The sequence below is a fragment of the Equus asinus genome, chromosome 13 (assembly GCF_041296235.1).
Source record: "Equus asinus isolate D_3611 breed Donkey chromosome 13, EquAss-T2T_v2, whole genome shotgun sequence".
Classification (NCBI taxonomy): domain Eukaryota; kingdom Metazoa; phylum Chordata; class Mammalia; order Perissodactyla; family Equidae; genus Equus; species Equus asinus.
The window spans coordinates 10,991,148-11,015,096 of NC_091802.1; the positions used below are offsets into that span (position 1 = coordinate 10,991,148).

Genomic DNA, 23,949 nt, shown 5'->3' on the forward strand with positions numbered 1-23,949 from the left:
AGGCGTCCCAGCGTCACCTGGCGGCCAAATGTAGGTCCTCCCCTTTCCCGGCTAATGAGTTGCCAGCCTCCCAGCGCTCGGGAATGAAAGGACAGGGATCCCCTGGGGCCGCTCGCTCCCTCATCACCCACCGGGATAGTCAGACCCTGAGCAGCCCCCGCCACTCGCCCGGGAACGACCCTTCTCAGAGGACGCAGCTGCGGAACCCAGATTTCCAAAAGCAGACTCCAGGACCTGGAGAAGCGAGCTTGGCAGCCCCTCGCAATTCCCCTCCTAGCCGCGAGGTGACACTAGTCATCGATTTCTTCCCAGTTTCCTCCTCTTGTTCAAACTCCACGCCTCTCTCGCTCCAAGAGACGTAAGTCTCGCGAGATCTCGCGTAAACTTACAGAACCGGAAGTAACGTGTGATTCTCTTTCTTTTTGCGGCCACCACTCAGGCGCCTTCTGGTGAGGATTTGCTGGGAAAGCGCGTGTAATCCGCAGCCATCGGCTCATCGGCACGGTGGATTTCGACCCCCGGGGCCCGGTACCCTCCTGGCAGTTGAATAACAGCCAGGGAGGGGAGTCAGGATGATCTCGACCTGTTTTCCCCCTCGCTTAAGGGCCGCCAGACGGGGGAAGGGCTGGGGAAAGGGGTGGTTGAGGAATCGGGAGCTGGAGGGGAGGGGTCCGGTGGAGATGGAATAAAGTATGGGCGGTGTCGTTTGCTGAAGAATGGTCTCGAAATAATTTCTTGGTAAAGCCACGGAACTTCCAGACCGCAGTCGCCATTGGAAGGTTTTTGGGATCCGAGATTTGTACAGCATTTGCCGGGTTCAGGGTGGGGGCCCTGATTCATTCATTTGGCAGGGGGCTAAATGTGTTCACACTCAAGTCTTTAGAGGATTAGCGCTGGTTGGTCTTTCTGAAGCAGAATGTTGTGTTTGAAGAATTGTCGGTCTGCTTTGCACTAATTCAGCAGATAGAAGTCCTATCTTAACCTTCTAGTACTTAGGGAGTTCGGAGAGTGTAAACAAGTCTAGTAATTAAAACAAGAGTGTTACCAAAGGGAAATTCTTTATCCCATAAACAAATAGGGAAAACATCTCAGTAAAGCAAAATTTCCTAAGTTTCAAGCTTCAGTTGATAAGCCACTCAGTTCAAGCAGGATTTCTTTCCCTTTTTTTTTTATTGAGGTTGTGATAGTTTACAACATTGTGAAATTGCAGTTGTACATCATTATTTGTCAGTCACGGTATAGGTACGCCCCTTTGCCCTTTGTGTCCACCCCTCACCGTCTTTCCCCCTGGTAACCACTAAAGAGTTCTCTTTGTCCGTGTGTTTATCTTCCACATATAAGTGAAATCATACGGTACTTGTCTTTCTCTGTCTGGCTTATTTTGCTTAATATAATAGCGTCAAGCAGTTTTGGGGGGAGTTAAAAACATGACAATTTATGTGAGCTTTCTAAACTTTTAAGATGAAATTGTTTCTGATACTTGTTAGGAAACTGAATGAGATTTTGGTCATTTAAGGGTTTACACCTCTTTTAACTTTTTATTTAGCCAAAATGAAGTTCAACCCCTTTGTGACTTCTGACCGAAGCAAGAACCGTAAACGGCATTTCAATGCACCTTCCCACATTCGTAGGAAGATTATGTCTTCCCCTCTTTCCAAAGAGCTGAGACAGAAGTACAATGTTCGGTCCATGCCCATCCGTAAGGATGATGAAGTTCAGGTATGTACCATGTTTAGGTCATGTTGGCAAATATCCTACATACTTGCATAGAAGAGGGATTGTGTTCTGAGAGTGATACATCTGAGACAATTGCTCCTGCAACAGGAGGGTAAAAGGAGTTGAGCCAGAGACAGAAAAACAAAAAGTATGCTGCTTTTCTGTTCTTATTTCACCTTTACTCTTCGGTGAAAATCAATTGTCCTAAGCATCAGACGCAGCCATAATTAAACAGAAGAACAAGAAAGTTTGCAACAAGAACATTACTTTGGGTTTATCTTTTTCTCCCTATGTTTGGTATTAAAGAGGCGTTTGAGGACCAGTAAACAATTCTGTGTCTGAACCAAAAGCCAGGTACAGAACTTTTAACTGAACTTTGATATGATTGAGTTTGTCAGTAAATAACTTCTTAAATCTATTTAAGTGAAAATTTCGATAGATGTTTCTTAGCTCTAACCTGCAGCTGGTGATTGAAGGATTCAAGCAGTCTATAAAGCAACTTGCATATCACCAATACTACTGCATGAGGTTAATGCCTATTTAAATAAAATGTTCCCACCTAGTGATGTGGGTTGAGAATAGCTGTTGGTTGCTGGCATGCTGGTGCTAAAATTGCCCATAGATTTGGGAGGCAGTCTTCTCTGTTTTTAAGATATCTTAATACCGGGCTAACCCCGCGGAGTGGTTTGGTCTGCGCGATGCTTTGGCGGCCCTGAGTTTCACCAGTTGGGATCCCAGGTGTATACGTGGCACCGCTTATCAGGCTATGCTGAGGCCACGTCCTACACAGCAGAGCGGGAAGGACCTGTAACTGGAATATACAACTATGTGCTGGGGGGCTTTGGGGAGAAGAAGAAGAAAAAAGATTGGCAACAGATGTTAGCTCAGGTGCCAATCTTTAAAAAAAAAGATATCTTTTGTTTGTTTGTTTGTTTGTTTGTTTTTTGTTTTGGAGGAAGATTAGCCCTCAGCTAACTACTGCCAGTCCTCCTCTTTTTGCTGAGGAAGCCTGGCTCTGAGCTAACATCCGTGCCCATCTTCCTCTAGTTTATACGTGGGACACCTACCACAGCATGGCTGCCAAGCAGTGCCATGTCCGCACAGGGGATCCGAACCAGTGGACCCCGGGCCGCCAAGAAGCGGAACGTGCGAACTTAACCGCTGCCCCACCGAGCCGGCCCCCAAAAAAAAGATATCTTAATGCAAGAAAGTATGCACCTGAAAAGAAAAGTCTATTCAGAAGCACTTTGGGGTACTTCCTGTAACTGTGTTAACCTTTGAGAAAGAAGTGGTTTGTTCCCTTAGGTATTTATTGCTGCCCGCTATTTGGCACTGGATTGGACACTGATGGGTTGTGAATTAAATACCTGTGGCCCATTGCTCTCTTTGAGATAAAGTAACAAGTTCCTTGTGAATTTGCTACAAAAAGCCACGGTGAGCTCATTTTTAACCTTTTAATAAGCCCCCCAATGCCAGTGGACCATCAGTTGTAGGGATACACTGTCCATCACTGTAGATTTATATTGGGGCATGGTTTATTTGCAGGTTAATCAAAGCCAGAGGCAGAATTATTGGCTCATTTCTATTAATGATTAAGTCTTCAAAATTAAAAGGTGTTATAGATCTGATAGCATGAATGATGTTTATAAGATTTATAGTTTTCCAGATACACAAAATTAATCTTGTTTTATCTGCATATTTCTGTTATTTTTGAATTTGCATTTAGGTTGTACGAGGACACTACAAAGGGCAGCAAATTGGCAAAGTAGTCCAGGTTTACAGGAAGAAATACGTCATCTACATTGAGCGAGTGCAGCGAGAGAAGGCTAATGGCACAACTGTGCATGTGGGCATTCACCCGAGCAAGGTAAGTGTGTTCAGACTGTTTCAGAGGGAAGAATGAAAGGATAGCAGTTCTTGGCAAATATGCTTGCTTGTTCACAGAGCAATCCCATAGAAATAGATTTTAGATGTTCTTGAAACCAAATTAAAGCAAATACTGTATTTGAATTGAGTATTCTAATAGCAATTAAAAGTTTTATGAAATCAGTATGTATTTAACAGTCATTCTGTATGTATTTTCAATGTAGCTTTTCCTCAAAAGCTGTTAGTAAGCTGATTGATCAATCAATAATCTAACAATGAACAGATCTTAAAATCTAGGAAATAGGGTAATTTTTAGGTGAAATGGAGTGATAGCCTGTTTGCTCTTATGCATTCAACAGAATTGAATAAGCAGTACGCAGCTTCACAATTCTGCAAAGTCCATATTAAGCCATTTACAGATGGGGGAAAAACTGAAGCTCAGAAGCTAGATCACAGTGATAGTGTTGTCTAAGCTAAGAGAGAAAATCTGATCTGATTCCTGTAGCAGGTGCCTGCCCTTAACTTCAGTGTGCATTCTCCCGTGTTGCTGTTTCTAATTTCCCTCTTCCAATTTAAAAAATATATATATATGTTTAATATAAAGGTAACCAACTACAGAAAAGTCAAAAGATTAGTGAAGTAAAACACCTACGTATCTTTCACCTGGAATTCTTGATTAACATTTTGCCACATTTTCTTTACCAGCATGACACTTCACTCTAATTATTTAACTGTGTATTTCCTGAGAGCAAGGACTCCCCCCCACCACCACCTTTTTTTTGATGAGGAACATTGGCCCTGAGCTAACATCTGTGCCGATTTTCCTCTGTTTTATGTGGGATACCGCCACAGCGTGGCTTGATGAGTGGTGCTGGGTCTGTGCCTGGGATCCGAACCTGCAAACCCCAGGCTGCGAAGGGGAGCATTTGGACTTTCCCATTCTTTAGCCTACTCCCATCATATTTTTGCTCCCACCATTAAATCAGCTGTTGTTGAGGTCACTAATCCAGTTACTGATTCTTAATCTTTTTGGACTTATTAGTGCGACATGTGACACAGCTGATCTCCCTCCTTGTGGCTCTGTAGTCATCTTCATCTGTTAGTCTTAGCACTTCAGAGAGCTAGAAGCAGATGATACCAACCCACTTTCAATATCCAGTTGCCTATTTTGCATTTCAACTTGGATATCAAATCCATCTCAAACCTGACATGTTCAAACTCCTGATTTTATCCTTCAAACCTCTCAGAGTTTGCCATCATCAGTGTATGGCAGCTCTATCCTCCCAGTTGCTTGGGCCAAAAATGTCATTTTTGATTATTATTATATCCCCCATATTAGTCAATAAGACCTGTTGACTGCTGTCGTGTTATAGCCAGAATGCTGTCTGCATGTTATCATCAGAGTGGTCTAAAGACCTTACTAGGTCTAAGTCTAAAGGTCTAAAGATCTCCCCTCACCAGCCTCTTCATGGTGTCATATTCCGCTCCCCGTGCTGTAGTCTGCTAGCCTCCTTGCTCTTAGAACCAAGCCACCCAGAATTTGTCCACCAGTTGCAGCAGCACCTGGTAACTTGAAGGAGAATTTGGGGGAGGGACGGGGATCTATTTTAGCAAGTGCTCTGTTTGATTCTCAGACACACTCAAGTTTTAGAAACACACACCTATAAAACTTTGAAGTTCTCCTGCCTCTGTGGACCTTTGTACTTGCTGGTCTTTCTGGGATACACTTGCCCCTTCTTTTCAGTCTCCATTCACGTGTAGCCCTATCAGTATGGCCTTGCCTGATCACCCTGTATGATTCAGCCGCTGTTCTCCAGCATTCCATCTCCCCCTACTAGAATATAAGCTCCATGATGGCAGAGATTTCTTTTGGTCACCATGGTGTATTTCCAGACCCAGTCCAGTGCTCTCTTTGCCTTTTCCTCACCTACTTTCATAAGACTAAAATTGACCATAACCTGGATGTCTTCAGCCATTAGATCTGTTGGAATAAGATCTCTACTGTGACGTCACTAAAGGTTTTGCAGGGTGAAGCATGTCTGGAGGCTACATTTAATTTCCAACCTTAGGGTTCTAAAGTTACTATAGAAACAAAAATGTATATGACTTGGTTAGCTTGCAAAACTTGGTCAGAGGAGTGGAACAGTTGATATATTTTGCAGTAAAAAAAGATTTCAGATCTTATGATAAAGCACAAGAGGAGATGAGAACCACTGACATCACATTACCTTTTCGCCTTTGTTGGTAGAGTATTAGTAAACGTTCAAGCCAGGTTTGATTTGAGGACTAAAGAATCATTTCTAGAACTTTTGAGTTAAATAATCATTTCATGTTTAGGCGTCTACCACTGCAGGTTTAGGAAATGAGGTTGAACATTAGGCCTTCCCATGTGTTCTGTATTGATTATTGTTTAAAGCTTATAAGTGTTTTTTTTTTCCCTTTTCTTTCTGCAGGTGGTTATTACTAGACTAAAACTGGACAAAGACCGCAAAAAGATCCTTGAACGTAAAGCCAAATCTCGCCAAGTAGGAAAGGAAAAGGGCAAATATAAGGAAGAAACAATTGAGAAAATGCAGGAATAAAGTAATCTTATCTATGGCTTTCATTAAAAACTTAAAACAAAGAGCCCTTGGTTTATGTGTGGTGCTTTGGGACACTACCTAGTTTTCAGTGGGTCCGTTTTCAGGGAAGTTCATGTGACATTTGTTATCTGGAGGCAGGCTGCCCCCCTCTTGTGGTTTGATTGCACTAATGAAAAACACTGTTTAAGTAGAGTTAGTTTTTAACATCTGAGCATCAGTTAATAATTGAAACGCTTTCTGACAATTTTCTGAAACCAGGACTGATGAGATAGTGATTTTTCTTTATTTATGCTTCCAGCAGGCTGCAGCGTTTTAGGGTACATCATTACTCATTGAGAAGAAGGCCTAGATGAAAAGCTAGTTGGGAACACTGTCTCTTGAACCTGTCTCTTACTGTTTCCCCCCTGATGGGCTATTATGTATATGAACACAGCATATTAAAATTTTTTTGCATAAAAGTTTTGCTGTTGGATATAAAGTCTCGCTAAGACTAGACTAGAGGAGCTGCTGTGACTTCCCAGTAGCATCTAGACCACTGCTTCAAGGTGGGTGTGACAGAGAAGCCTCAGATTCTGCAGCATACCCCGGACCCCTTTACCATCTTGTCATTACGCGCTGGTGCTGGGTGAGTGCCATTACACCCAAACCTTAACAAAACTGAAATCTTCAGGTTGCAATCTGAAATACAAGGTGTTCGTCTAAAGTACATGCTCTCTCAGGGTTAAGAAAAATGGTGTGCAGTGTTATTGTTGACAGCACGTGTGCGCCCCTGCCCTTCCTCACTTTAGATTAAGCATCTAAACAGGCAGAATGATGAATGCAGTTTACCTTCCGGGCCGGAGGCATTTATTATGGAGGCTTTGCAACAATGTGGAGCAATAGGTAACCCATTTGGCTGCAGGGGATCTGAGTTGGGTAAGTGGCTTCCTTACCCAAGGTCACACCTGACCGCAGAACACCGAGTGGGACCTTTGCAAGACGCCCCCCCCAGAAAAAACGAGAATAAGTGGGGCTCCCGCCCGCGCGGCGTCTGCCGGCGGCCCCTCGGGGGGCGGGGCTTCCGGTCGGCGCGCGGCAGCTTCCGGCGCCGTCTTGGCGGGGCGGGAAGTGAAGGCGACTGGGCGCCGGCTGGCTGGTGGCTTCGGCTCTCCGACCCTGCGGCCTCTGGCGCGTCCTTTTGCCCTTCCGGGCCTCCCTCTCCTGCAGCGTGGTCGGGGTTCGGTGGTCTCCGGCCCTTCCCTCCCCCCGGCCCGGTTCATTCGTTCGACCCTGAGCTGGCCGCCCTCGGAGGAGTGGGTGGGGCGCGACGAGCTGGCCGAGCCGGTGTGCGGCCGGGCGCGGTGGGAGCCGAGCCCGCGGTGGTCGGGGAGGAGGGCAGCGCAAAGGAGGGGATGCCCGAACCGGAGCTTCAGGAGTAAGCGGCGTTCCTGTGTTGTGGAAGGTGCGGGGACGCTGTACTGAGTGCTACATCTGCAGCATCACTGAGTCTTCATAACAGCCCATTGTGATGGAGAGTCTATTTTCCTCATTTTATAGTTGAGGAAACTGAAGCCTCGGTAGCTTCGCGCAAGTTAGTTACACAGTAAATGGTAGCGTCAGAAGTTGAATTCCCAAGCCTAGACTCCTAACCATCTCTCTGCACCGCCTCATTACCACACCTGTAAGCCAAGTGTTTGGTAAATGCCCTTTGAGCATCCTTTGTCGCAGCTCTGTATTTGCCGGCCGTCTGAGAGAATACAGCTAGGTAGAAGCCTCAGCCCCTGCCTTCTAGGCCGTGTACCCCGAACGGTCGACTGAAAGTACAAAGCAAAGTGCTCCAGTGAGTGTGGGCTGTTCAGGGGAGGACTCAGCTGGAATTGCTGAATGCGTCAGAAAGGAGTCTGATTTGAGCTGGGTGTGATTTGGAAGATCAATGGAAGGACGTTCCGGGCCGGAGACTGCCAAAGCAAAGACTCAGGTGGGTGAGGAAGAGAGCTGTTGCCAGTTTTCTCTAACCAAGCTCATTTGTCGGTTATTCCACCAGCACAAATCATACCAGGAAGCTGGCCATGTTTCTTTAGGGCCACGTTTCTTTCATGGTGCTTTAGAAAAGGTGTTGAAAACTCAGATAACCACAGAGATGGACAGGTAAGCCAATTAAGTTAGTAGATGGCTTAGGGACTGTGAGAAATGGGAGAGCATAGGCTCTAAAAGGAACTGCTGCTTCTCCACTCCAGCCAGTTGTTGCTAAGCAGCACCGCTCCCAGTGTGGCCACATCTTCGCATTTCTCAAGAAAGTCAGGAATCTAGATTTTTATATGAAATCTCCTGATTTTTAAATGTAAGTAAATCATTCAACTTGTTTTAAAAAAACAAGCACTGAATGGACTAACCAAAATAGGGCTGTTAGTCAAATGTGGCCTGTGGGCTGTTTTGGAATTTCATGGTATAGTGTAAGGACTGTATCTCATATTAAAGACTGAGATTTTGCATCTTTTGATTATAAATTATTTCCAGCCTGTCTTCCTTCTTTTATGGGTTGGAGATGAGGCTTTTCCTTCCTGTGCAGGCCCCTGAAGGGCCTCAAATAGCAGCCAGTGCAGCCACTCAATTTCTGAGATGCTGGTTTCAGTGAGGAGTCTGGAAGATGCTCTTCCTGGATCCCATTGAATACTTTGTGGGTTCAGGTCTCTTCTGAGGATGCTAGGACTAGAGGATGATAATAGATACTTCTTGGCAATGTTGATTAAATGGTGCTGGTGGATGAAACAAACTGATTTTTTTACTGTAGAGTTTCTCAGAGTCTTTAAAATGTCACTTTGCACTGAGACTCTTGAACTTAGTCTTAGAGTAAAGGGCATTTTGCAAACATTCTATTTCTTCAATTCTGAAATGCACATTTTTCACATTTTAAAAATTTGAATGCGTTCATTTAGTATAGGTTCTCTGTTTTTCCTCTCAAAAGAAAGTCATTATTAAGTCAATGGTTTTATAGTCAGTAATGTCTTAGAATCAGGAATATTCCGTGGCTAACCAGTGATGCTGAGCAAGGGAATTTGAAGCCTTTTTAGTGGAGAAAGTTCAGGACCTGGAAGCAGGCTCAGCTTAAGTAAGACTCTTACTCAGAGCTTTTAAACACTTCCATCTTTGTCTGCTTCTCTAGATTCTGCCCTCCCCCTCAGCTCTACATTTGGGGGCTGGGATCCTGGGGATCTTGCTTTCCTAAGATTATTGAAATTCCTGTGATCATCATGTGAACTCTTCCCTAGCCTCATCACCATCCTTTATCCTGGAGTTGTTTTAACCGAGGAATCTTGGTTTAGACGCTGAGTATCCAGTTCTCTACTAAGAAATTCTTCGATCTTGGTGGAGTGTGGACTCCATTTGGGGCATCTCTTTTTGGCATAATAATCTCCTAACATATCTCTCTGTCCATAGGTGTAATTCTTCCATTTCTGAAAACGCCCTGCTGCCTCTCTTCAGAGCCATCAAGCCTGTACCTGAAAGTGTCTGCTGGTCTTGGAGTGCTCAACTTCACTTGGACTCTCTGCTTTGTTCTGGAAATATGTGGGCTTCAGCTCAAGCAGTGTCAAAACAGGCCAGGCCTACAGACCTCCCAGGAGGGCAAAATCCCTTTTCCTCACCCACGAAGCTGGATTCATCTTGTTGGATATGAGACCTTTTCTTTACTGCTGTCATCTTTTCTTCCGTATAGTATTCACATGGCTCACAATCTGAGTCATTTATGCTGGCACACCTTCATTCCCGGTACCCTCCACTGTCTCTTCCTTAATCCTGCTGCAGCTGCTCCTTAGCCCAGGCCTCGAGACAGAATGGTTCCTGTGGCAGCAGCTGATACTATTTCAGAAGGCAGCAACATTTGAGGATATGACCAAAAATTGGAAGTGTTTGGAATCCTCTCAGAAGGACTGCCCCAGGGACGCAATGCTGGACAATTATGAGAACATGGTCCCTCAGGGTAAGGACTGAGAATCTTCATTTACTAATCCTAAGTACAATCGACAGGGAAAAGTCATCATTTAAAAATATCCCACTGCTTTCTCCTTGATTCTCCTAAAATGAGAACAGATTCTTCAGGTACAAGAAATTGATTATTTATGTTGATTGTGGGAAGGCTAAGAAGCCCTCCCTGATGCTAACTTCCAGTTTGGAGTTTGCTGTTACTATGGAGTACCTTCTAGAACATTTTCCCATTTATATTACTTTAAAAGGTACAGAGGGTAAAATATTAGCCTACTGCCTTAGGGATTTCCGTTTATACTCGCTCCTATTCAATTAATAAAGACCAGCTAATTAGATTTCACTATATGAGCTAATAGTTATCATTATTTCTTCTGTTTGCCTAAAGGATAAAATTGCTACATATGTATATGTGTATCTTACTGATTTAAAATTCTGTTGACATGCTCTGATTTCAAATGGTCCTAGTTGGCTTTCTAGTAGCTTTTTTCTGTTACTACTTTATTCTGTAACTCTATTATCTCTATAACAGTCTTCAAAAAGCAGCTGAAAGAATCCATGAGGAACTTTGAGGGGAAGGTCTTCCAGATGGAATATGAGTGAACTTAACTTTGTTCTGTTTCTTTCTCTCTTTCTTAGGATCCTTCTTGCAGTTCTCCGTCATGCCACAGATAGCTGGAAATGATATCCCTGGTGTTTCAAATACAAATGAAATGGAAATGGAGAGAAGTAACATGAGAGAAAAGTTTCTTATAAGCGTGACAAAATTAGTAGAAAGCAAAAGTTACAACAGCAAGGTATTTTCCAAAGAAAAGTACTTTCAAACAATAAAAGAAGTCAAAGAAGCTAAGGAGAAGGGGAAGAAGTCATCACGTGATTATCGCCGTGCAGCTAAATATGACGTAATCTCTGTACAAGGCACAGAGAAACTAATAGAGGCTAATCATGGAGAAAGAGATCGAATACGGTATTATGTACATAAGGAAGAGTTGTTTGATATTCTTCATGATACACATCTCAATATTGGACATGGTGGGCGGACGCGCATGCTCAAGGAGCTACAAGGAAAATATGGGAATGTCACTAAAGAAGTCATTGTCTTATATCTGACTCTGTGTAAACAGTGCCACCAGAAGAACCCAGTACCCAAGAGAGATCTTGCACCCAAGCCCATGCCTTTCAAGGATATTGACTCCAGATGCCAAGTTGAAATAGTTGACATGCAGTCAAATGCTGATGGTGAGTTCAAGTTTATTTTATATTACCAGGACCACTTGACCAAGTTTATTATTTTACGACCATTAAAAGCCAAACAGGCCCATGAAGTGGTCAGTGTCCTATTGGATATTTTCACAATTCTTGGTACACCCACCATGTTAGAATCTGACAGTGGCATAGAATTCACAAACCAGGTTGTTAATGAGCTCAATGAGATATGGCCAGACCTAAATATTGTCTCTGGTAAGTACCACCCTGGCCAAGGCCCAGGCTCCCTGGAGCAAGCAAGCCATGATGTCAAGAACATGATAAGTGCCTGGATGCAGAGCAACCACTCATGTCACTGGGCCGAAAGCCTGCGATTCATACAGATGGTGAGGAATCAGGCCTTCGACGTTTCTTTACAGCAAAGTCCATATGAGGCAATGTTTGGTTGTAAAGCCAAACTTGGATTATATTCCTCACACTTACCCCGGGAAACTGTGGCTGTTTTACAAACAGAGGAAGAACTAGAAATCGCTGAAGAACAGCTAGAAAATAGCCTTTGGATTAGGCGGGAAGAAAGGGCTGAGAATGGAGCAGACAGATTTGATATGGATGAGGACGTCGATCCCACTCCTCCTGAAGCTACAGAGCCCAGCACCTCACGAGGGGCTCCAGGTCTCTTCTGCTGGTGAACAGACACCTGCTGGGTGGATGCTTTCAGTGTCTCTGGGCATCAGACAGCCATCTGAGAACTGTTGTCAAAGGCCCCAGGGGAAAGGAACATGAAGGCTGCACTCTCAGTCAAGTTGTCCCTGGTAGTCCTTGCTCCGAGGGGAAGAGCAGATCAAGTCTGTGATCTAGGGCTGCCATCACCAATTCCCCCAAACTTGGCAGCTTATAACAGCAGAAATTTATTGTCTCATAGTTCTGGAGGCAGAAGTCTGAAACCAAGATGTCGACAGGGTTTGTTCCTTCTGGAGGCTCTGAGGGAGAATCCGTTCCAAGCCCTTCTCCTTTGTCTGGTGCCTGCCAGTAATCCTTGGCATTCCTTGGCTTGTAGTACCATAAGTCCAGTCTCTGCTTTGTCTTCATGTGGTGTTCACATGGCCTTTTCCCTTCTGTCTCCGTGTGTGTTCTTTTCTTTCTCTTAGAAGGACACCATTGGCTACCAAATCCATGTCATTGAATTTAGGGCCCACCCTAATCAAGGATGATCTCATCTCTAGATCCTCACCTTAATTACGTCTGCAAAGACACATTTTTCCAATTAAGATTTCATTCATGGGTACTGGGGGTTTGGACTTGGACATATCTTTTGGGAGGGACACAGTTCTACCCACTACAGTCAGTGGAAGAATTATTTTTGCCTGCAGAATATGAACTGAGGGTGTCAAGCATGTAGAGCTGGTGGGGCTGTCCTACATGTATCTAGTACATATTCCTTCTCCTGCTTATTCCTGTTCCTCAGTCACATACCAAAAAAGATGGGGACATCAGAGGAAAAGATGTAGATGAAGGACAAGTAACGAGAAGAAAAGAGGTTGCTCCAACATGACCTAAAGACTGGCCGCCTCACCAGCTGAGCTCTATTTCCTGCTTCAAGAGAAACCATTTGTGCCATCCCTGCTCTCCGAATGGCATGCACAGGGAATTGTGTGACCTGCCTGAAACATTTTGAAAGTAGGTCAGAATTAAAGCATGGCTGGGATTTGGGTCTGAGTCTACCAGTTTTCTATGCCTCAAGCATAGAAAAGCATGTTGTATTCCTGGAACGGGTCAGTGCATTCCAGGAAGTGACCAATAGGCTGGGAAACAATCAAGGTCTCTGGAGGAAAACACAAAAGTTGGCCTGAGGTCACTGCTCCAACCAGAGAATAGAACAAGGGCCAGTCTGGGTCACGGTTCAGAGTAAGGATAAGTGACCCAGCCAAAGGGAAGGATCATGCCTTGGATCTGTGTACACTAAATTTCTAAGGCCTAGAAGAGTGCTTTGTGCATTGGAGGTATTCAGCAAGGATTTGTTGAATGAATAAATGATTCTGCAGAATGGACACAGGGAAGGAGAAGGGGCCTCTAGTCCTTTATTGCCCCACGCATCCTTCCTGCATATCCCAAAGCCATCTAAAACCATTCTGATTGCCCCTCGTGCTGGTTTCCTCTTCTGTTTCCACCTCCTACCTCACAGGCTCGTTGTGAGAGACAGTGAGATATGTATGTGAAGGGGCTTTCTCCATAAACACTGAAGTCCTACAATGTGAGTTGTCCCTGCTGCTAGCACATCCTATCCTTCATGTGAGAATTGGAGACTTCTGTCTGTTGACATTACATTCCGAATTAAACAATGTTAAGTTGGGTATCCAGGGAGCCTGCATTATTATTAGAAAGGAGGTGATGTCACTTTCCAGCTTGTTTTGGGGGGGCAGAATCTTGCTCTATCCTTGGCCAGCACCTCACTTTCCATTCCTTTTCTGTCACTCAGCCTGGTGGGGTCTAGGAGACCCAACCTGACTGATGTAACCATCCCTTCCCCCATGCTGACCTATTACCTTCTGGTTGCTGGGCAAACCAGGAACCGCATCATCAGCTCATGTGGGTGAGAGGTGAGGTGAGGCACTACTGTGTTTCCCAGGGGGAGCCACAAATAACCTAGGTTTCCAGAGCTGCTACATCACTCTTCCTCTCTTGCTTCTTAATAGTGGCAGTGGAACAGAGTTAGAAGTGGACACCTAGACCCAGTCTGACCTTACTCTGCCTTGTATCACATTTCTGCATTTGTAACAGAGGTAACCAAGTGGTACGCCACTGGCTACTTTCAGTTTGCAAATGTATTTTGTCCACATAATGTTTGCTAAATTTAAAAAATTAATTGCCATCACTTTTAGAACTATAGATTCTATGTAAAACTCTGGATGTCTAGTACATCTTGAAAATTTGGAACATGTGGCCACACTAGGCCCGTATTTCTCCGGAGCAGCAAATGACCGGAGCTAAGTGGCAACCCCCAGGAGGCAGGCAATGCGTGCATTCTCCGTTTGGCCACCGTCTGGGTCACTCACAATATATGCATATGCATTTCTGTGGCCTGTTGCTAAAGAAAGGCAGGTGAAGTCAGAATGTGAGTAAAAGCCAGAAGCAGACTGGTATTCCTTTAGGAGTTTGTGGTAAAAGTGGCATTTCAGATCAGTGGGGGATTGTATTATGGAGTTAATGGTGCTGGGTCAGTTAGCTATCCATCTGGAAAAAAAATGAAGTCTGACCCCAAAACATAAAAAATAAAGCTGTACTGGGCGAAAAAAGGAAGATTTTTGTGATCTTAGAATGGAGAAAGTCTTCCTAAATAATACATGAAATTCACAAGCCATAAGAGAAAAGATTAATGTACTTGGCTATATAAAAATTTAAATATCTATGGAATTTTTAAAGATTTTATTTTTCCCTTTTCTCCCCAAAGCCCCCTGGTACATAGTTGCATATTTTCACTTGTGAGTCCTTCCAGTTGTGGCATGTGGGACGCCACCTCAGCATGGCCTGACGAGTGTTGCCATGTCTGTGCCCAGGATCCAAACCGGTGAAACCCTGGGCCGCCACAGCAGAGCATGCAAACTTAACCACTCGGCCACGGGGCTGGCCCCTCTGTGGAATTTTTAAAAAGTGAGAGAAGATAAGTGACATCATGAGAGAAAATGTTTGCTACATCTAAAACAGACATAAGGAAAAAATAAAATAGATATAGACTACCTAATTTTAAAAAGAGCTCTTACAGAGGCTGGCCCCATGGCCTAGTGGTTAAGTTCACTGCACTCCAGTTCAGTGGCCCATTTGGTTCCCAAGCATGGACCTACATCACTTGTCGGTGGCCATGCCATGGCAGCAACCCACATACAAAATAGAGGAAGATTGGCACAGATGTTAGCTCAGGGCAAATCTTCCTCAGCAAACAAAAACAAAAACAACCCTCTTACATATTAATTCTAATGTAAAGAGCAACCAATAGAAAATGGGCAAAGATTAACCACGGAAAGAAATCAGTGGCTTAATGCTGTGCCTGTGTGCAGCTGTGGTGTGATGGAAGCACACTGGACTTGTAATCAGATCAGGGCTGTCCATTTAAATGAAACTCAAGTTATTTGAGAATTTATTTTTTCTGTTATGCATGTGAGAGAAAAGTGCCATGTAAGCCTGTCTTGATATAACAGAAACCTTACTTATAAGGAGATACATCATTTTCAGGACAGCTGTATGTATTTTCCTGGGGCTGCCATAACAAACAGGGCAGCTTCAACAACAGAAATTTATTGTCTCACAGTTCTGGAGGCCAGAAGGCTGAGATCAAAGTGTCAGCAAGCTTGGTTCTTTCAGAGGGCTGTGAGGGAGAATCTGTTCCATGCCTCTCTCCCTTTTGGTAGCCTCCCATACTCCTTGGCTTGTAAATGACATTCTCCTTGTGTCTTCACATCATCTTCCTTCTGTGTGTCTGCCTGTGTCCAAATGTCCCGTTCTTAGAAGGACCCCATCATATTGGATTTAGGGCCCACACTAATGACCTCATTTTAACTTGATCATCCGCAAAGACCCTATTTCCAAATAAGGTCACATTCATAAGTACTGGAGATTGTGAAGCAGTTCAACATCTTGGCGGGGGGCGGGGGGGGGGGTGCGGTGACACAGTTCGACCCATAGCAGCAGCCAATCAGAATGGCGGTTTCTTTAGAGGTAATTTTTATGAGGCATGGCAACAATTTCTAAGTAAGTCTTTGCAAACTTACAAAATCCCTCTGTTCAAATAGCACTTGCAAAGGGCAGATTTATTTTAACAGAAAACAGAAGAAATTGGCACCAGTTACAAACATTCATATAAATCTCTATTTTGTACAGGAGAAGCAAACTGATATTCTTGAGAACGATCTTAATTTAATACCTTGTTCAACTAGATCACTTGGCTTAGTTTTGTGATGCAGAATGGTGTCTCTCCCTCCACATCTGCGGGAGAGAGAATGTTGCCATATCTTTCTGAGATTCCTTTTGTTAATTATGAAGACTTGCATTTTTAAGGCTAATCTCTGGAATTCTGTTATGAGACATATGGAACTCAATTTTAGTAGGAAAATGAAAGGGAGAGTGGGCCGAAGAAGATTTTATGTGACAGTGAAGTGAGGCTCCTACAGGATTTTTCTCCCAGAGGGCTCAAGTTCTGCTTCTGCATATAGACTAGATATGTAACCTTGAACAAGTCCCCTGAACTCAAAGCTCGTCTGTAAAATGGAGATGAAGATAATAATCCCAGCTTCACGGAGCTGTGATGAGGTTTATGAGAGAGGGTAGAGAGTATGTGGGTGTGGCAGGAGGGGTGCTGTTTTCCCTCCAGTTTAGGGAGCTTTCACAGTGTTCAGTCTCTACCAAGAGTGAGACCAGCTGGACAAGGGCAAGTCCTGTCGCCGTCCCTGCTGGGCTGAGTCCTCCAGCCTGGCTTCTGCCATTGGCACAAGGTTCATTGCCCTTGTGCCGCAGTCACTCCACCTATTCATATGCACAGCCACGTCCCAAGCCACAGGCTGCCCTGGAGCCATGGGTCAGGACAAGCTCAGCCCTTCAAGGTTGAGTGTGCAGCTGCAAGTCTTCCCCTCCCCGCCACCCCCGGGGTTCAGGAGTGCAGTGCAGAGAGCTGCTCTGGCCCTCAAATAGACCTCTCTTTTTTTTTTTATTGTGGTAACACAACATGAGATCCACCCTCTTAACAAATTTTTAAGTGTGCAGTACAGTGTTAACCACAGGCAAAACATTGTGAAGCAGACCTCTAGAATTTAATCATCTTGTATAACTGACACTTTGTACCTGTTGAATAGCAACTCCCCGTTTTCCCCCTCCCCCCAGCCCCTGTCAACCACCATTGTACCCTCTGCTTCTATGTGTTCTACTATTTTAGATAACTCATATAAGTGGAATCATACAGTATTTGTCCTGTGACTGGCTTGTTTCATTTAGCATAATGTCTTCAGAGTTCATCCATGTTGTCACATATGGTAGAATTTCCTTCCTTTTTAAGGCTGTATAATATTCCATTGTATGTACATATCACATTTTCTTTGTCCATTCATCCATCAATGGACATTTAGGTCATTTCCATATCTTGACTATTGTGAATAATGCTGCAATGAACATGGGTGTGCAAATATCTTTTCAAGATCTTGATTTCAATTCTTTTGGAAAATCCCACAGAAGTAGGATTGCTGGATTATATGGTATTCTATTTTTAATTTTTTGAGGAGCCTCCATGCTGTTTTCAGCACACCGTTTTACATTCCCATCAACAGTGTAGCAGAGTTCCAATTTCTCCAGATCCTCACCAATCCTTGTTATCTTTTAGTTTTTGTTCGTAATAGCATTCCTAAAAGGCATGAGGTGATATCTCATTGTGGTTTTGATTTGCATTTCCCTGATGACTGGTGATGTGGAACATCTTTTCACATACCATTTTTATGTCTTTGGAGAAACGTCTATTCAAATCCTTTGCTCATTTTCTGATCAGGATAATTGGTTTTTTGTGCTATTGAATTGAAGGTTTTTTTGGGCGGGGGATGTATTATCCCCATATGGTTAATATCCACATGTGTGGTTTGCAAATATTTTCTCCCATTCCGTAGATGGCCTTTTCACACTGTCATTTGTTTCCTTTGCTATGCATAAACTTTTTAGTTTGATGTAGGTCCACTTGTCTATTTTTGCTTTTATCTGTGCTTTGGGTATCATTGCCAAGACCAATGTCATGAAGCTTTTCTCCTGTGTTTTCTTCTAGGAATTTTATAGTTCCAGATCTTATGCTTGTGTTTAATTTATTCACTTCTGCTATTAACAGAGAAAAAAATAAGTTTATTTTCTAGCAGGGCATTCCACCCTGTGTGTGAAAGTGCTTTAAAACCTCTAAAGGGCTACACAAATGCTCGATGGGGCACGTTCTGTGTTACTGCTCTCTCAAAGGGCACCTCCATGTGCTAAACCCAGTGGCCCTGACTCCTTCCTAATCTGTCTTGACTTCTCTGTGATGTTAAATGCACTTCAACCCTCTTCCCACCTCCTTTTTGGTTTCTGTGAAACTGAACTCTAGTGTTTTTCTCCTACTTATGGCCACTCATTCTTTCCTCCCTCACTGCTACTCTCTCCTCCCTCTATTGAGATAACTCTTGTCTAAAAATCTATGGTCTTTTTTCTTTCTCATCCTTGACCATCTCTTCTAGTCTGTTTTAAGTGAAAGACTTTTGTATGTACAACTCCTTTAACCCTCTCCCAAGCTCCAGCCTTTTAACTACTTATGGGCTTCTCAGTGCCAATAATCACCCCAAACATACTGTTCAAAGGTAAACTGAGGCACATTAAAAGTTTGACGAGTTTATTTGAGCAAACATCTGTTCGAATTGGTCAGTGCCAAATCTTAAATGGTTAGGAGCACTCCACTGACAGGAACTAGGGACAAGATTTTTGTAGAGAAGATGGGGAAGCAAAGCAAAGAAATTATTTGCCTGGTTACAGCTTAAGTGGTTGCCTTATTTGGGAAAACCCAGTTGGTGTTTGTGATGGTTGTTTTCAAGTTTCACTTTCTCAGATTTGAGTGCATTGTCTCTGGCTAGGGTTTTGGTTTGCATATGGAGGCTATCAAGGTGTTAGAGCCATCTCAGTCTAATGGCCTCCTTGTTTAAATACTTTAACAATACAATTACTTTTGTGTTCCCTAATTCTCTTGACAGCACCAAGGGTCACCCAAGACGGAAACCTCAGTCATCCTCAATGCCTCATTCTCCCTTACTGCCCATAGCCAATCATTTGCTAAACCATGTCATTCCTACTGGCGTTATATTTTCCAAATTGGATGCAACCTATATCTGTAACACATCTTCTTCTAGAAGCCCATTAAGAGAGGGGATTTTGTCACCTGTCCTTAAACCTATGTAGACCTTCATTCCTGCCTTGACCAATAGGTACAGAAGAAGTAATGATATCTGTCTTCTGAGGCTAAATCATAAAAATACCACCTCACTATCTTGGAATGCTCGTTCTTGGAACCCAACCACCATGCTGTGAGAAAGCCCAGGCAGCCTGTGGAGAGGCCCACATGGAAAGGAACCAAGGTCTCAAGCCCTCAGCCCTGGCTAGGCTCTTAGCCAATAGCCAGAACCAACTTGCCAACTGTGTCAGTAAGCCATCTTGGAAAGAGAAGCCTCCAGCCCCCAGTTGATCTTCCCCAGATGATGCTGTATAGAACAGAGCCAAAGCCTGGCCAAGCTGCAGATTCTTGTGAAAAATAAATGATTGCTGGTTTAAGCTACTAAGTTTGGGGATGATTTGTTATGCAGCAATAGGTAACTGATACAGTAATTCTGAAATGTCTCTTAAATCTGTCACGATCTCTCCATTCTCCCAGGTCAGGCCCTTGTTGTTTTTCTTAACTGGGAGACAATTTGCCTAACGTATCTTCTGGAAATAAAGCTCTGCTCAAAATAATAGTTAACACTGTTTAATGCTGATTTATCTACAGAGCTAAGTGCTGGAAATTCATTAAGTTATTTGATCCTTACAACTCTACAGAGTGGTTTGTAGCTGAAGAAATGAGTTTAAATAGGTGAAATAACTTAAGAACTTAATTTCCCTCTTTTACAGAGGAGGAAACGATGCTCAGAAGGGTTAATAACTCGCCCAAGATTCAAACCCAAGTCTTTCTAAGTCCATGGTCAGTGCTTATAACCATCTTCCCTGCTCAAGAATTTCCAGCGACTCCTCATTGCTCACAGGATAATGACTTAAACCTGACATCCAAACCTGATATCCAAGGTGGTACACGATTTGGTCCCAACTGCCTTTGCAGCGTTGGTCTTCTGGCCTCAGGTCTGGGCATGTGAATTTTTTGGTTGCATTTCTTTTGTGTGGGGTAGTGGAAAGAAACTCAGGCTGTCAGCCAGTCTAGGCACTGCCATAGTCATTTATTCTTTCCAGGACTTGGTTTCCTCGTTGAAAAATGAGAGACGATTGAACCAGCTCATATTAAAGTTCTCTTCCAGCAGTAACTCCATGTAGTGTAGAAACCGTCCTCTTGTACTTTTGTGCTTCCTGCCTCTCCTAGAACCCCAGTGCCTGAACTCCCCGTCAGGGCTCAGGTCCCCGCTGCCAAGAAGGTGAGAGAAGATGCGAGACTCAGAGGCCGATGCTTTAGGGAAAGTTCTCCATTTACCACTTTATCAGAACTAGCTTTATAATGTGGAATAGAATCTGCTTTTTTGCAGTTGGAAGAAGGAAAATTTTCTTCTGATATTTCTGAGATTCTATTCCTAGTGGTTTTCTTGAGGCTGAGCATTGGACTGTCATTAGTTAGCACTGAGAGGAGATGGGGGAGGCACCGGAGAATCTCAGACTTACACTCCAGCTTTCTAATTATTTTGCATGCTTTCTGGACATTAGTGTAACAGACCATTAAGGCATGGTTTGCCCAGGCGAGGTTCAATCACTAGATTGTGGGCCAGTCACCTCTGCACCCAGACTTTACCCTTTTCAGATTTGGTTGGCTTTGGGTTGTAGAATTTTAAGGGGGAAGGTTTTGAGGTGGGGGAGGGGTTGTTTTTAAATATGTGATTTACACAGCTTTCCTTTTGTGGACGTTTTACAGAAGTTTATTTGAAACCTGAGATACTTTTGAATATAAAAGAGCACGAGCCCTCTCAGGACTCTGTCGTTCAAAGTTAACCAGTGGCAGAATATGTCTGCCTCTGGAATCTTTTTCTGAGTTTTGTCCGGAATTCTATCCCTGTGGATTTATTGAAACTTAGTTTCTTTTTGGCTCCTGGGTTCCTCTTTATTGTTGTTATCTTGGTACTAATCTTTGTTTACCCAGGTTCTGACATTTTTTTACTCCAGAATTAATTATCCCAGATGGTCTGCTGTACTGTGTTTTCCAAGCAAACAAAGTGGGCAGGAAATATGAGCTTCCTGAGCAAATTGGCTTTCCGCTTTCTTAGGAGACTTTGCCTTTTCGAAGCTTGTTTATCTTATGTCTACCGCTCTTATTTATCGTTGATTAAATATATACTTTTTTGGTCTGGATTTAATTAGATTTTATCTTTTTCCAATTAAACTGATGGTTCTGATATTCTGCCTTTTGCTTCCCTGAGTCTCCTTTGTAGAATCTATTGTTCCATTTAGTTTAAACTGCTACATTCTTTCTGTTGACCAGTTCCTTGCTCAGAATAACTTCTCCACACCTGGAACTTTGGCCTAGGATTTCTTTTCACTTTTAGGCACTTTCCATAACATTGCAGTGTGAGTGGTTAGCACATGAGCTCTTGGGAAACTTGCCTCCTGGGATTTGCACGCCGAGTCACGCTTGGTGAGTCAGTGACCAGATGTTTGCTCCTCTCCTCCCCCCACTCCACCTCAGCAACGCATGTGCAGTTCTCTGAAGGATAGCACCTCTCTTTATGCCTTTCTCCTGATGCAATGGCAGGAATCCTGGAAATGGCTGCCTCAAATGTAGGGACCACTGGAATCTTGCCTCGACACATAACCCAGATCACCAGTAATAATCCAGCTGCCTTCTAGCTCTGAAACGCTGTTTCTGCCTGAAATGGGGTGGAGAGAGCCAGTCCAGACAGCTGGAAGCTCCCACCCTTCTTCCTCTCCAGAAGCAGATACTCTCTGTATCAGGAAGAGAGCCTCCTTCCTGAGAAATCTATTCTCAGTCTTGACTTGTCCTCTTCCACTGGTCCTCACCTACCCCTTTCTCTAGCCTATCACTTTCATTCATTCATTCAACATTTATAAACACCAACTATGTGCCATGCATCATCCTGGTCTTTGGAAGTACAAACAAGTAAACAATCATGGTAGAGAGTGCTAAATGCTGAAATACGGCAAAAAGCAAAAGGGCCGGCCCTGTGGTCTAGTGGTTAAGTTTGACATGCTCCTTTTCGGCATCCCAAGTTTGGTTCCCAGGCAGGGACTTATACTACTCATCCATGGCCATGCTGTGGCGGCAACCCACATACAAAAGAGAGGAAGATTGGCATAGATGTTAGCTCAGGGCAAATCATCCTCAAGCTAAAAAAAAAAAAAGCAAAGACCTGTAAGTCTGTAAAGGGGTGGTCAGTGAGGCCTCCCTATAAGGTCACTTAAGCTGCGTTTTGAAGGATTGTTTGCAGTTCACCAGTGAACACTCTTCATTCAGCCTACTTTGTACTGAGGACTTCTGGCAGGGGAAATAGACTTGGCAGGATCCTTCATAGAATAATCTGGCAGACACCACTTTAACCCCTTGATCAAATTAACATCCCCAGTATTAGCACAACTACTGGTACCTCCTGGTACGATGCACTGAGAAGAATACAACATTTCTGTGATGTTTCTACCAAAAATGCATTACCTGAATTTGAATTATGAAGAAACAAGAGACAAACCCAGACTGAGGGGCATCCTACAAGATAACTGGCCTGTACTCTTCAGAAAGGTCAATGTTATGAAAGACAGAGAAAGACTGAGGAACGCTCCCGATTAAAGCAGGCTAAAGAGACTGGCAACTGAATGCAGTGCAGGATCTGGGGGCTGGCCTAGTGGTGCAGTGGTTAAGTTCGCACATTCTGCTTCTCTGCGGCCTGGGGTTCGCCGGTTCGGATCCTGGGTGCGGACATGGCACTGCTTGGCAAACGCCATGGTGTGGTAGGCATCCCACATATAAAGTAGAGGAAGATGGGCATGGATGTTAGCTCAGGGCCAGTCTTCCTCAGAAAAAAGAGGAGGATTGGCAGTAGCTAGCTCAGGGCTAATCTTCCTCAAAAAAATAAAAATAAATAAATGCAGGATTTTCTTTTTTGTAGTGGACATCTTTGGGACACTTGGCAAAATCTGAATATTGTCCGAAGATTATATTATTGTATCAGTGTTAAATTCCTAATCTTGAGAATTGTACTGTGGTTATGTAAGAGAATGTCCTTGGTTTTAGGAAATACAAATTGAAGTAGTTCATTTGGGGGCAAAGGGGCATCATGTCTGCAACTTATTCTCAAATGATAGAAAAAAAAAGTGCATGTATATGTGCATGTGTAATGAGAGGGGGGAGGGAGGAATAGATATAAAGCAAATGTGGTAATGTTAAAATTGGGGGAAATCTGAGTGAAGCGTATTAAAGGAATTCTTTCTACTGTTATTGCAACTTTTCTATGAGTCTGAAATTATGTCCAAAACAATTTTTTTTAAAGAATTGGCAGAGTCCTACCAAAGAGGACGGACAGCTTTGCCTCCTTGTGACCAGTCCCTTAGGCCTTGGGACCTGTGAACATGGGAGTAGAGGGCAGTATCTTGCTTTGCTCTTGGACCTGCAGTGGCAAGATTCCATGCAACCAAGAATCACTGTCTTCAGGCCCTGGCATCCACCGTATTGCAGAGCCCAAAAGGTGACTGAAAGCTCCCAGGCCCTGTGCCATTTCCCCCTCTGTACAGGAGTATATTCCAGGGACTCAGTGGAATGTAGTGTCTGACAAATCCTTGCTCAGCTAAACAGACATGGAGCTCCAGTTCTCATAAATACCAAGGACAGTTTCTATTCCACTGGCTGGCTTCGCCCCAAACAGTGGTCCGCCACTGAGAACAA

General features: G+C 43.7%; 2 protein-coding genes across 3 annotated transcripts; both read left to right on the forward strand.

Moving 5' to 3' along the window:
• Window positions 1–42: 42 nt before the first annotated feature.
• Window positions 43–6,207, forward strand: RPL26 (ribosomal protein L26). The gene is made up of 4 exons (XM_014864108.3): window positions 43–449; window positions 1,547–1,719; window positions 3,443–3,583; window positions 6,036–6,207. Exons 2-4 carry the CDS (start codon window positions 1,552–1,554, stop codon window positions 6,162–6,164), a joined length of 438 nt encoding a protein of 145 aa, XP_014719594.1. The 5' UTR covers window positions 43–449; window positions 1,547–1,551; the 3' UTR covers window positions 6,165–6,207.
• A 1,040-nt stretch (window positions 6,208–7,247) lies between these two features.
• On the forward strand, window positions 7,248–19,640 carry KRBA2 (KRAB-A domain containing 2). Of its 2 annotated transcripts, none has more exons than XM_014864107.3 (3): window positions 7,248–8,121; window positions 9,582–10,122; window positions 10,764–19,640. In XM_014864107.3, the coding sequence occupies exons 2-3, from the start codon at window positions 10,032–10,034 to the stop codon at window positions 12,017–12,019; spliced, it is 1,347 nt and encodes a 448-aa protein (XP_014719593.2). In that variant the 5' UTR covers window positions 7,248–8,121; window positions 9,582–10,031; the 3' UTR covers window positions 12,020–19,640. The 2 variants fall into 2 exon arrangements, with proteins under 2 accessions (XP_014719593.2, XP_070338458.1); XM_070482357.1 differs by having other exon boundaries at window positions 7,251–7,605.
• The last annotated feature ends 4,309 nt before the right edge of the window (window positions 19,641–23,949 follow it).

What these genes read in the sequence shown, in the direction of transcription:
- RPL26 (XM_014864108.3), top strand. Translation starts at nt 1,552, where the DNA reads ATGAAGTTCAACCCCTTTGTGACTTCTGACCGAAGCAAGAACCGTAAA. An exon ending in GTAAGGATGATGAAGTTCAG is followed by an intron (nt 1,720 to 3,442) that starts GTATGTACCATG and finishes ATTTGCATTTAG; the next exon opens with GTTGTACGAGGACACTACAA. An exon ending in TGGGCATTCACCCGAGCAAG is followed by an intron (nt 3,584 to 6,035) that starts GTAAGTGTGTTC and finishes TTCTTTCTGCAG; the next exon opens with GTGGTTATTACTAGACTAAA.
- KRBA2 (XM_014864107.3), top strand. Translation starts at nt 10,032, where the DNA reads ATGACCAAAAATTGGAAGTGTTTGGAATCCTCTCAGAAGGACTGCCCC. An exon ending in TGAGAACATGGTCCCTCAGG is followed by an intron (nt 10,123 to 10,763) that starts GTAAGGACTGAG and finishes TCTCTTTCTTAG; the next exon opens with GATCCTTCTTGCAGTTCTCC.